At 44.0% G+C, this 13,975-nt stretch overlaps 1 protein-coding gene across 1 annotated transcript in view; it reads right to left on the bottom strand.

Moving 5' to 3' along the window:
• Positions 1-13,975, bottom strand: part of ATXN10 (ataxin 10) — a 66,460-nt gene that overhangs the window by 13,854 nt on the left and 38,631 nt on the right. Inside the window, exon 4 of the mRNA XM_044277443.1 lies at positions 9,076-9,172. Coding sequence (XP_044133378.1) covers positions 9,076-9,172 — 97 coding nt within the window. The remainder of the gene's footprint in view (positions 1-9,075; positions 9,173-13,975) is intronic.

Genomic DNA, 13,975 nt, shown 5'->3' with positions numbered 1-13,975 from the left:
GTCAGAGAAATAATACATACGTGAATCCTTCATTCAATCCTAAAGGGGTCAGGCTCTTAAAAGGGAGTCTGTCACCACTATGTGGCCATATACAGCACTTACATTGTCCTATAGCACACCTATACATGAATGTAATAGTACCTTTATCTTTTTCTTTACACCTGCAGAAACTGGAAAAACTAAGTTTAATTTGTATGCAAATGAGCACCCGCATTTGCCCAGGGGCGGTGTTCACTGTGTTGGAGCCCAGGCTGCACTGCTTTTTTTTCCCCATTGTTTCCCTACTAAAATTACTCTTTCCTCCCACCAACCTAAAAATAAATTAGCAAAACTCTGTGCACAAATTGTCCCCATTGCAGTCCCAGTGATCTGTAAATAATATTTACCATTAAATATAAAATAATTGTGTTTTAACAGAAAATGTTACGGTGGCATAGAACAAGTGATAATAGTTCTACATGACTAATGTATTCTAGTGATAATCATGATAAACTAGCAGTGGTTACGGCGTATGATAAGTTTTAACCCCAAGAGGTACCCCTCTCCCCCATTTTCTCTGGCTCCCAACTAGTTTCGCAATAGCACTAAGGTCTATCATGTCACAGTACACCTGCGTCCCAGTGCTATATAAATTACCATCATTTGGAGGTAGATGCACATAAGGAGACACAAAATAAATACATTAAAATAAAAATAGAATAATTGAAATGTAAATAGAAAAAAAATAAGAAAAAAAACAAAGAAAAAATGCTAAATAGGAAAATAATGTAGAATCAAATATTTGTAAATCGAAATAATCATGGCTATTAAACATAAATATAATTATTAAAGTTGTGATATTAGATGAGCATGACTCTTTGATGAAAAAGGAAATTGAAGAAAAGTAACAGTGAGGGTAATCTTGTGCACATTAAACATATATGGCAAATAAATAGTTGATTGTAAATTAGTCAGGAGAAGAATCTAATTAAATAAATGCTGTAAGAAGGTACAAAGAATCATCGTGGATGATAGGTATGTGTTACCGAGGTTCCTGGCCTCGGTGGAGTAAGAGCCAGCTTTCATGTGTCAGCAGCAGTTGCTGTGTGACACCTTGCTATCTAGTATGGCTGTAAATAGCTGATCCGGGAAGGCTCTTACTGGAAGTAGTCAAAGCGCTAGGTCCAGGCTGGGTTTTCATAGGCCTATAAAAAACAGCTAGCAGTGTCAGGTGGGTGGATTACTCCTCGGACACTGGAGCCGTGTAAAACTCTGCTGAGATCTGAGGCCTGTGTGCGGGCTGAAAGCTGCAGACAGAGTGTCAGACAAGCAGGCCACCTAAAGCCTGCAGGTGGACTTTGAGGCTGAGCCGTGTGTGGATTAAACACCCAGGATCAAAAGGTGAATGTTTTTCTGTATGAACTGATTTGGGTGGGAACTAACACCAATACTGAAAATGGACCGTCATACTGTGAACCTGCAACTAGTGTGAATAAACACTGCAGTTTGAGTTACAAACGTGTCTTTGCCTCTATACTGCACCACTTATCCTGTCTACCAGAGCGAGTCCCCACAATTGGTGGAGAATGCAGGTAAGAGCAGTGAGGCTGGCGTGAACGCCGATATTTTGGGTTTCTGCATTTTTTTCAGGCACGTTTGTATGTCATACATTAAACCAGCTGTATTACAACCCGTGGCCCAAGACAACATGGAGGCTGTTGTGAAGGCCCTCATGGAGGCTAATCTGCAACAGTGGGAGACAAACCTGCACCAACGCGAGGCTAAAAAAGCAGCAGCAAGAGACCAACCAGTTGCTGCTACAACATGTGATGGCTTTGCAGACAGCAGGAGCAACCCCGAGCATCCACGATGCCCGGAAGGCAGTATGTGCAGCGATTACCAAGATGACACCCACAGACAACATCGAAACCTACCTGGCGATGTACGAGAAAGTGGTCACAAGGGAGAAGCTACTCCGAGACCAGTGGGCCGAGGTCGTCGCTCCTTTCCTGGCCTCAGATTTCCAGCGGGTGTATTTAAACTTGCTAGTCGATCAAGCAGCCGACTAACAAATAGTAAAGGGTGAGATTTTGGCCGAACTGGGGGTGAATGTGTTGGTCCGGGCCCGGCGGGTACATCAGTGGGGGTTTAAGCCGGCTGAGCTTGCAAGACCCCAATATTATGACTTATGACCTCTTGCAAAAGTGGCTACAGCCTGATGTGCCGAGTCCTACAGCTATGCTGGATAGACTATTGGCCGATGTCTTCTGGAGGGCTCTGCCAACCCCTCTCCAACACTGGATCGGCCAGGTGTCTCCTGGCAATGCCCTGAAGATGGTGGACCTGGTGGAGCGCTACGAGGCTACTAAGAATCTTAAAGGGGGTTCTTTCGGGAGGTGGGCAGTCAAACTGCATAAATCTCCACTCCAGACCCGGGGACTTGTGCCAAACAAACCACCGCGGGATGTACCCCCTATGGACCCGGCTCCAATAGTCTGCTGGCGATGTTGGGAGCCTGGCCATGTAAGAGCTGACTGTCAACATAAGGTGGAACCCATGGACACGAACTATGGCTTCCGTCAGTCGTTATATGCCAGGAAGCTGTGTGCAGCGGGTACCCCAGAAACTCTAAACCACTTGTGCCAGGTGGAAGTGGGAGACACTCTAGCAGAAGACCTGCTGTAATCAGAGAGTCTGGTGTCCCTAGTAAGGGCTTCGTTGGTATGGTACGCTGAGTATACTGGCGGGAAAGTCGGGGTGCATTCATGGGGACTTAAAAGACTATCCCACTGCCCTGGTGTCTCTTACCACAGGGGCCGGCAGGTGGACTCGCGAAGTGGCAGTTGCCACAAACTTACACTATGAACTTATAATAGGGAGAGACTTCTCGGGCTTCCCGGCACTGTGGCCTGCCTCCAGAGTGACTAATACACGTGAGACAGGGGTAACCCCAGCAGAGTGGCCTTGCTCCAGGGGAAGGCCAGAACCTGGGAACTAGAGGCAGAAGGGCCAGAAGTAGGGGTGACCGCCACTTCGGTGGCAGAGGGGGAGACGACCCCACTGAGTGTAATGGTTGGAGACTTAGAGGACTTTGAGCTGGCAGACCTCAATGTCTCCGGGGATAATTTTGGTACTGCACAACACTGGGACCCAACCCTGTCCTAAGCCTGGGAAAATATATTAATAGTAGATGGTGAACCACAACAGGCTGGGGCAGAGTCGGTGTTCCCCCATTTTGTGGTTCATCCGGATATGTTTTATCGGGTAAACCAGCTGCGGGGTCAACCCATAGAACAGTTGGTGGTGCCCCAGGCTTATCACAAACCCGTGTTAGAGAGTTAGCCCACCAACATGTTCTCGGGGGTCATCTGGGAATAAAGAAAACACAGGACGGGAAAAACTGATTACTGGCCCAGTGTGTTTAGAGAGGTGGAGGAATTCTGTAAGTCTTGCCCGACCTGCCAGGCAACTAGCCCCCAGCACCTTTTCCGCAGTCATTTGGTACCTCTCCCGATCATTGAGGTACCATTTGAGCAAATCGCTATGGACCTCGTAGGCCCAGTACTGAAGTCTGCTAAAGAGACAGCAGCACATCTTGGTCGTCCTACACTATGCGACTCGGTACCTGGAGGCGGTGCCACTGTGACATACATCGGCTGAACTTATAGCTAAGGAGCTAATGGAAATGTTCTCCCGGGGCTACCTAAAGAGGTTTTGACTGACCAGGGGACCCTTTAAGTCCAAGGTCATGAGGGAACTCTATAAGTTGCTGCATATCAAAACGTTACGGACATCTGTGTACCATCCGCAAACGGACAGTTTTGTTAACAGGTTTAACAAAAACAAAACAAAAAAAACACCCACGTTAAAAAGGGTGGTGTCTAAAGATGGGAAGGACTGGGAGTCTGGGACCTTCTTCTGCCCTCTCATGTTCGCTGTGCAAGAGGTGCCCCAGGCCTCTACTAAGTTATCACCCTTCGAATTGCTATATGGCAGACATCCTCACGGTTTGTTGGATGTAGCCAAAGAGGCGTGGAAACAGCAACCTACTCCGCATAAAAAAGTGTCCTTGAGTACATTACCAAGATGCAACAGTATATAGAAACCGTTTTGCCTCTTGTCAGGGAGCATATGCAGGCCGCTCAGCGAGCCCAGAGTCGGATCTATAAAATCAGCAGACTCTGGTCTGGATCTTTAACCCGGGTGATCAGGTTTTGGTTCTGGTGCTGACCGTGGACAGTAAGGGGCCCTATGAAATACTTGATAAAATTGGAGAGGTAAACTACAAGGTACACCAGCCAGGAAGCCGAAAGCCGGAGCAGGTGTACCATGTGAATTTACTCAAACCGTGGAAAGATAGGGAAACCTGTACTGAAGACAGCCCGCGGCCAGCTTTTCTAGGGGAAGCTGTTTCAGCCACAGTAAGAATTGCTGAAAGCCTCTCCTCTAAAATAGGCTCAGGAGGCCAGGGAGTTTATTAGCTGGAACACTGATGTGTTCTCGGACCTCCCTGGACGCACTTCCACAATTCGGCATGAGATTGTCACTGAGCCTCGAGCAAAAGTCTGGTTAAAACCATATCAGTTACCCGAGGCTCGGCGAAAAGCCATCTCGGAGGAAGTGCAACTAATGCTGCAACTAGACGTCATTGAGAAGTCTAAAAGTGAGTGGGCCAGCCCCATAGTATTGATACCCAAACCGGACGTAACGTTATGGTTTTGTAACGACTTTAGAAAATTGAAAGATGCATATCGCATGCCCCGAGTCAACGATCTATCTGAAAGGTTAGGACAAGTCTGATATTTTTTAGTTTTGGACTTCACAAAAGGGTATTGGCAGGTGCCCTTAACAGAGGATGCTAAAGAGAAAACTGCCTTCATCACACCGGAGGGGCTATATCAGTACAAGGTGTTACCCTTTGATTTGCATGGCACCCCGACACTTTTCAAAGACTAATGGATATTGTACTTTGTCCACATCGTCGGTACGCTTCGGCGTACCTGGACGATATCGTCATCCACAGTACCGACTGGGAAAGTCACTTACCCAAAGAACAGGCTGTAGTGGACTCCCTTAGGAAGGCTGGGCTAACTGCTAACCCCAAAAAAATGCACGATAGGGTTAGAGGAGACTAAGTACATGGGGTATGTCAATGGGCGCGGAGTTATCAAACCTCAAGTAAACAAAATATAGGCGATTCGGAATTGGCCTGACCTGTCACCACTAGGCAAGTAAAGTTGTTCCCCACTTTGCTACTGTGGCCGTGCCAGGTCGTATGTCGGTGCTGGTTCGCTGGGATGATCGGGCGGAAGAGGCGATCTGTGCTTTGAAGTCAGTCCTATGTGGGTCCCCGGTTTTGGTGGCGCCTGAATACAAGCGGGAATTCATAGTACAGACGGACGCCTCCGAAGTAGGCTTCGGTGCTGTACTGTCTCAGGAAGTTAACAGGGAGGAGCATCCCGTTGTCTTCCTAAGCTGCAAGCTTACCCCAGCTGAAACCAGGTACAGTATAGTGGAGAGAGAGTGCCTGGCCATCAAGTGGGCACTCGAGTCTCTCTGCTACTATTTGTTGGGGAGAAAGTTCCGCCTGGTGACTGACCACTCCCCTCTCAAGCCAGGCCAAAGAGAGAAATGCCCTAGTCACCAGGTGGTACAAAACTAAGTTCTCCGTAGAACACAGGGTAGGCCGCTTGCAGAGTAAAGCGGATGCCCTGTCCCGAGTGCACTGTCTGGCATGTGTTCACCCCCTTAAGGTTGAACAAAGAGGGAAGGTATGTAAGAAGGTACAAGGAATCATTGTGGATGATAGGTATGTGTCACCGAGGTTCCTGGCCTTGGTGGAATAAGAGCCAGTTTTCATGTGTCAGCAGCAGTTGCTGTGTGACAACTTGCTATCTAGTATGGCTGTAAATAGCTGATCCAGGACGACTCTTACTGAGAGTAGTCAAAGTGCTGGGTGGGTGACTACTCCCCACGGTCCAGGCCAGGTTTTCACAGACCTATAAAAAACGTCCAGCAGTGTCAGGTGGGTGGATTACTCCTCTCTGACACTGGAGCTGTGTGAAACTCTGCTGAGATCTGAGGCCTGTGTGTGGGCTGAAAGCTGCAGACAGTGTGTTGGGAGAGCAGGCCGCCTAAAGCCTGCAGGTGGACTTTCTGAGGCTGAGGATTCAGCCGGGTGTGGATTAAACACCCAGAATCAAAAGGTGAATGTTTTTCTGTATGAACTGATTTGGGTGTGAACTAACACCAATACTGAAAATGGACTGTCATACTGTGAACCTGCAACTAGTGTGAATAAACACAGCAGTTTTTAAAGTTACAAACGTGTCATTACCTCTATACTGCACCCGCTTGTGGAATATTTTAGTTAAGAACAGTAAAAACCAAGAGAGGACACACATGAGAGTGACAGTGAATAAATTGCCAAAGTACTTAGAATATTTTTTTATAGACAGAGACAGCAAATAATAAAGTGCTTAGACATGCGCAGAGGAGGTCGATAACCTAGAGTGAAGAAAATGCCAATGAAGCGATTCTTGATGAAGTCTGCAGTCATGCGGAGGAGCTACATGGGAGGAGAGGGATTGAGTGCAAGGGGGTACTTCACCTGGAGGGAGGGGAGATAAGGAAGGGATTGCTACAATTAGCGCTTCCGTAACTATCCCCAAAAGCTCACATAACAATACTGAGGTTAGCGATATGCCACCCATGTGAGTGGCGTCTGCATCAGAGGGTTTAAGAGGCCGTTCCCGCCCCTTTCAAACACACTCTGCGCAAATCCCCTGAGGACAACAGATTAGCTGGCGAAACATGTCGGGGGCAGTGTTTGGTTATTTTTTTTGAAAGCAGGTGCACATAGATATGAAAATCTAACAAAAGTTTTATAAGCAAATGAACATAGCGCAGGGATAGAAGGCAAGTGAACCTATATTAGCGTGCTGGAAAGGCTCACGATATCCCTTAGCTAGTCAATTCACAACGTTACGCAAACAGTGTGTGATAGTAGATACATATAGAAAGAAACTATGTGACACAGGTGACACTTAATGCTTTTATTTAGTCAGTAGATATATTAACATGGATTTAATGTTATGACTCAACAAGTAGAAGTAGGACATGGAACAAAAAGGAGTTATTGGTCTGATGGACCATTTTTAAATAATAAAAGTTATGGGGAGCCTTGACATGTGCAAGGGGTCAACTTTTGTTGAGTTATGGCCTATGTGCAGCTCAGCCCCATAGAAAATGAATGGGGCTGAGCACGATACAAGCACAGCCACTGTACAATATACGTCGCTGTGCTTGCGGGGCACTACTGCCAGCACCAGCCCTTCTGAAACAGCTATAAGTGCATAAAATCCCTTCCATTTACTAGAATTGGGGACCTCAGCGACATGATTGTGGAAGAGTTTGAATGGAGCATTAAAGCCTACGGCTACAATCAAGATGTAGCAGGGTAATTGAAACTGCCAAACTCTGTGAACCCAGTTTTGCCCAGAATACCCCTTTATAGGGGTTGTCTGGTTTTAAATCACATGCCCGTATTATACAATAAATCTAGTGCTGTCTTTGCGCCAGATCCATTACTATAGTTTATAAAAAGGTGCTGTCCAGTCTAATATAAATTAGTCAACTCATCATATTTTTTTTTTTTTTCAAACTAATTGCTTGGTTTCAGTGAATGGAAAATTTTTTAAATGATTTACTGATTATTTTTAGCTTATTATTATTTTACATTTTAAATCAGAGACTGGAAACCTATCCTGACCTTGTTCTGTACAAAGCACTGAGGGTTTTTCACCCAGTGCAAAGAAAAGTTTAAAGGGTTATTCTTACCTTACAAAGGGATGGTAGTTGTTGTTTCCCTGGATAAGTATCACATTCTTCACTCTATAAGACGCACTCACCCCCTCCCAAATGGCAGTGCGTCTTATTGAGCAAATAATAATGATGGTCATGAGTATGCAGGAGACACAGACATAGTGCATTTAGGTGTCAGGTCAAAGTGCAACATAGGTCCGGAAGAAGACCAGGGAGTGGGAAGTGTCAGCGCAGTCCGATGCAAGAGGTATATTTTTTTCATTTTTATTTTTTTTCTCTTAATGATTGCGCTTGGGGGTCTCATCTAAAGTCTGATGAGGAATGGGGGTGTGAAACAGAATGGAGCTTGGGGGTCTGATCTGAGGAGGAATGGGGGTCTAATACAGAGGTCTGATGGAGCCTGGGGTCTGATGGGGGATCTGAACTGATGTGTGATGAAATTATACTATACTATACTATACATATATATATATATATATATATATATATATATATATATATATATATATATATATATATATATATTCATATTTTCCTCCTCTATATCTAGGAGTGTTTTATGCCTCAGTGCGTTTTATGGAGCAAAAATACAGTACTTTATTATTGGTGAGGGATTTTAGCTCGGAGACTCCCACCAACTGGGTTGCAGAGCTGATTTAGTGCTGGGTCCTTTCTAAGCTTCCCCTGCAAAGCAGCACTCCTGTAGGGAGTAGGGAACAGCAGCCAGCCCAGTTCAATTGAAAAGAGCCATGCTGATATTTGCTGCACAGTGGATGACCAGCGAGCCAAAAAATTGGAAAACAAATAAAATTACGGTCTGAATGCCTAAGGGAGGAGTTACCGTGTAGCAGAGTACTCATTAAAGGGGTTTTACGGGACTTAGATATTGATGGCCTATGTTCAGCATAAGTCATCAATATCAGATCAATTTGGGTCAGACAACCCATACGCCCACCGCTCAGCTGTTTTCGGCACAGCTAAGCACTAGAAACTATACAGTGTGTAGTGGATGTGCCGGGGTACTGAACTACAATATGCTGGCACCAGAAACTCTATGACCCTGCAGTCTGTAGAGGAGCACAGGGCGACAGGAATAAAGCTCACGGCAGCTAGATCTTGTTCACCATTTGCTCTGGGTCACCCCTCGAACAGAGTAAATAAATCTTATCAAGGAAGAACGGCTGGATTACAAGTTGACTCCACCACAAAACTTCTAATTATAAAGAGAGGGATTTAGTGCAGAAAATGGAAAACCGTCTTGTTCATACTTACAGGAAGAGATGTGGAAAAGCATGCTTCCAGATGCTATTTTGGGAATCCTTGTTCCCTCCTGCAACATTGCCAAGGAACTGTAGGCCGCAGCGGAAGGCTGAAAAAAAACGCAAGAAGAGAAATGATTTAATTAAGAATAACATTAGAAATGAAAGAAGGGTGAAATTCCTTTAACTTAGCATTCGATAATCCAGAGAGCTTTATAAATCTTGCACAAAACTGCATTATATAGTGTAGTTTCTCAGGACCTGGTGTGACGAGGTAAAAATGAAACTTTCTGATAAAGAAAAAATTCTAGCAGCATGTATACTTTTCTATGACTGCTTGTTAATTGAGAATGTCTGATAATCTGGCATCCTTCAAGCCTCCTTGATGTCCGATTAGTAATGGCGCATTTACAAGTGCCGACTGAGCAGGCAATTACAGGGAAGGAACTGTTGCTCCCGAATAACTCCCTGCTCATCAGTGGAGGTAAGAGCTACATTTACATGCAGCGATCCCCTCCACTGTATGAGAGATGGCTACTGCAGTCGCTCGTCCTCCTAAAGGTTCATTGTTTCTGGGCAGTGCTGTGTGAACAGTGATCTGCTCCCCAGAAACAATCACTTAGGTGTCCACAAACTATTATTACACCCAATGAAGAAGCTCATTCATCAGGGCAATTATTGGGAATGAGTGTTTTTTTTTCTCAATAATCTGCCCAATAATAGTCCAGGGTAAAAGGGACCATGAGGCTGTATAATCCAAATAAATGTTTCTTATCCAGATAAGTGCTTCTGGTTCTCTGCACTGGAGATATGGAAGATGAAGTGATTTTGGGGTATTGGGAGGTTCTAGAAAATGGTTGATAAAAGGGAACAATAGTCTAATCAACTGCACGTTCCCAATGCTAGGGAGGCTTGTTCCTGTGGCAGCCTGCTATTGGCTTAACCCCCCCCCCCCCCCCATTGCCAAATGTCGGGGAGATGCAGCAGAGATCGTGCCGGCATCAGAAGCGACGCAGGTGCCGGGGAGCGAGGTAAGTACAACCTCTATAGCCCGGGCATATGGGGCATTATATCTTTAAAGGGGTTGCCGCAAAACAAATATTCAACATTTTTTCAAACCAACACCTGGATCTGAATACTTTCGCAATTGCATGTAATGAAAAATTTTGTATAGTCTTTAAGATAGGGCTCATGCACTTGACCGTTGGGTGTTCTTTGGTTCGCAAATTGCCAATCCGCACGGATACCGGCCGCATGCATTCCGCATTTTGCGGAACAGATCATCTGGTCCCTAATAGAACAGTCATATCCGTGTCTGTATTGCGGACAATAATAGGACATGTTCTTTTTTTTGCGAAACGGCCATGAGGACATACAGACATGTACTGTAATGCACACGGGAGTCATTTCCATTTTATGCAGCCCCACTGAAGTGAATGGTTCCGCATACGGAGACAGAAGAAAAAAATTAATCATAAAGATAAAAAAAATACATTTGCGTGCATGAGCACTTATTCAATAAAATCTACCTGTATAGAGCCATAGGATGTTTTTTTTATTATTATTATTATTATTTCTCTGTACACCTCCTGAGCTGTGATAGGGCAAGAGCTGCAGCAGAAAGGAAATGTCCTCTGTGCTGCAGCAGAAAGGAAATGTCCTCTGTGCTGCAGCAGAAAGGGCATGCCACCGGAACTGCAAGCTTGAGGTAACTTTAGTAGAGCAATTAATGGGGGGATCTCTGGATCCATGTGAGGTGCAGGTCTGGTTCAAGCTTTGTAAGAAATAGTGTTATTGACTATGAGGTCCAATATTCATTTTTTTACATTGATTATAGGATAAGTTTGTTTTTGTTTTTACGGGAAATAAGAAAAAAATACTTCAATATTATTTTATTATAAACACATTCCCAAATACCTTTAATTAGATATAATGGATGGTTTTGTCTAGGGAGCAATCATTAGGAGAAATAAAATGGCTGCCATCCTATTAGTAAAACACAAAACCTGTCCTAATCACACAGCAGTACAAGTTATGTCACAACACTGAGGTAAATAGCTGTCTCATCTTACTCTCTGCTCCACTTGTCAGGGATTATAATCCTGAATACAGCTGACACGATCTTGAGCTGATTCTCTGTGGCAATGAGGTTCATGAGAAGACATGAAGTACAGAGAAGAGGGACAGGACAGACTGTGGTAATGTGGGGCAGTGGTAATGGAGACTGCATACAAGAGCTGCTGCTCAATACCACATCTACACCCCCCTCTCTGTACTACGGTTAAAGATCTTATCTATATTCGGGATCATAATCCCTGAAAAGCAGAGCAGAGAGGGGGGATGAGGCAGCTCTTTAGATCAGTGTTGTGAAGTAGGATGGTGGCCATTTTATTTCTCCTAATAATTGCTCCCTAGACAAAACGATCTAAAGAAAAGTATTTGGGAATATACAGTGTGGCCCACCTCCAATATCTCCAAACCAAACTGCCCAATAGTAAATCTGTATTAGTTGCCCATAGCAACCAGAGATCAGCTTTCAGTTCCTACAGGGCTCTGAAAAATGAAATCATAGCTCAGATTGGTTGCTATGGCCAACTAAGACAGATTTATTTATTTTTTTTACTATAAGAAAAAAATTTGGGGGGAGATATTGAAGGCGAGCTACTTTTTTGTGGGCAACCCTGAATTTATAATAGAGCAATATTTACGTATTTTCAGTTTCCCAATTCCTGGAGAAACCCTTTAATGTGCCATTCAATCTATTTGAAGAAGCAGGCAGCATTTACTTTAAAAATTGTAAAAAAAATCAAAATATAAAAACAGCCACATGGTGGAATGGACTAAATTTATCCTTTTGGTAAACCACGACACAAATTATAGGTAGAAAGGAGCCTGTACACACATGGAATTAATATTTAATAGACAATAATCCCATCAAAAACAAATTAGGCCCAGAAACATGATTACTACAAAACAAGAATACAATATTACCTCAGAACCGAGGCTGGATGTACTGAATGTTTAACCATGTGAGAAACCATTATAGCCCAAATCAACCAACAGTTTTTTTACACACATTTAAAGGGGTATTCCGGTTATTTCAAATTTTTTTCCTTATCCACAGGATAGGGGATAACTATTTGATTGGTGGTGGTTCTACCGCTGGAATCCCCACCGATCACAAGTCCGGGGGCCCTGTGCCCCCTAGAATTAACAGATCATGCAGTTGCATGGCCGCTCCATTAATTTCTATAGGAGTTACGGAGATAGCTGAGCCATGTACTCCGATTTTTGCGGAACTCCCACAGAAATTAATTGAGTGGACGCTCGCGTGGGATTAAATATAAGTAAAGGTGAAATATGTGTGAGCAGGCTCAGACTGGCCCACAAGGGACACCAAGTACCTCAGAGGGCCGCTAGTCCCCCACCCACTGCACAAGTGAGACATATATATATATACTATATATATATTATAGTCAGTGTATTGTATATATATATATATATATATATATATATATATATATATATATATATATATATATATATATATATATATATAGACCGGCATGCCGAAACGCGCGTTGGGGTGCGCCATCCTGGTCGGTCCACTCCTGGTCTGTCTGAGGTGAGGTCTTTGTTTCATTGTTTATCCCGGCCTTTATTCATTTACTCATTCATTTGCATGTTTGATTTTTGTATGGCCGGGCGCAAATATCCAGCCTGGTTTCGGGCTCTGTCATTCATTTTGACCCACCTGATTATTGTACAATCAGAATTGTCTGCGGGTAGGTTATTTATTCACCTTATACTTTCATCCCGCTGACCTCTTATATAGCTTACTATCCAGACCGGAGCAGTTCTCCCAGGGTGGCACTCTTTTTCTCCTCCCTGCTCCCCTCTCTTCTTGTTTCCCCGCATTTTTATATGCATTTTATACTTGTCTCATTCCAATAAAGGATTTATTACATTCATTATCTGGCGCTATGGCTCCTTTCTTTTGTTTTTTCTGATACATATATATAGGCAGTGTACAGCATCCCAACCAGCCTATACCGATATAAAAACCTGGATAAAATATACTACCCTTTTTATTAATTATAGCTGCATCTGGAGGCCGAGAGGACTTCTAGACACTGAGGCAGCCCAGTGATCCACTTTCTCGATATCCTGGCAGGGGCCCTCATTATGAATCATCTTGAAAAGTTTTGCTTGCCTGCTGCCATGTTACAGTATGTACCTGGCTCACATGGCTAGGAGGACCCTAGTAGTCCAAAGCAGAAGTCAATCAGCAGTAAACTGAGCGGGTATCCAGCTGGGCAGCAGTCTACTACTGAAAAAATGTGTAATGGAGCAGTTTTCAGGACATGCAAAGATAGGGTCAGGTAATATTTGAATGTAGCTAAATAGTGGGCTCCCAAATTTATTTATTTTTTACTAGTGGGCCATAGGCACCCTAGTTCGACACTCCATGCGAGTCACGTCCTCGTCAGAACAGACTGTAAAAGTTCCACACAAAAAAAAAAAACACACACACACACACACAACAGACCTCATTCTCATTATAAAAAGAAGACTACACTTCATTAAGAACCTCAGGAACAAACTCAAAGCATCAGAATCACTTTACTGATTTACAAGAGAATAATGACCTGTCATAATATCATACTGTGGTTAATATTCCAGCGTTAAGCAAAATTCACCAGGAAACCAAGAAAACCAAAGAGGATATGTCAGCTGGGATGCCACCCACCGTGAAGGTACACGATGATGTACTGCCGACCCGCAACATGAAACTCTGGGGGAGTAACGAGTGATTCAACCCATAATTTATACAAGACCCACCCACACTGCCACTTATAAAAAGCCACTACAGTGTCCATCATGGCTCATATAAAGGGAAAATTACAGCCAGA

The sequence above is a fragment of the Bufo gargarizans genome, chromosome 2 (genome assembly GCF_014858855.1).
Source record: "Bufo gargarizans isolate SCDJY-AF-19 chromosome 2, ASM1485885v1, whole genome shotgun sequence".
Classification (NCBI taxonomy): domain Eukaryota; kingdom Metazoa; phylum Chordata; class Amphibia; order Anura; family Bufonidae; genus Bufo; species Bufo gargarizans.
This window is presented reverse-complemented; position numbering and strand designations above follow the sequence as displayed.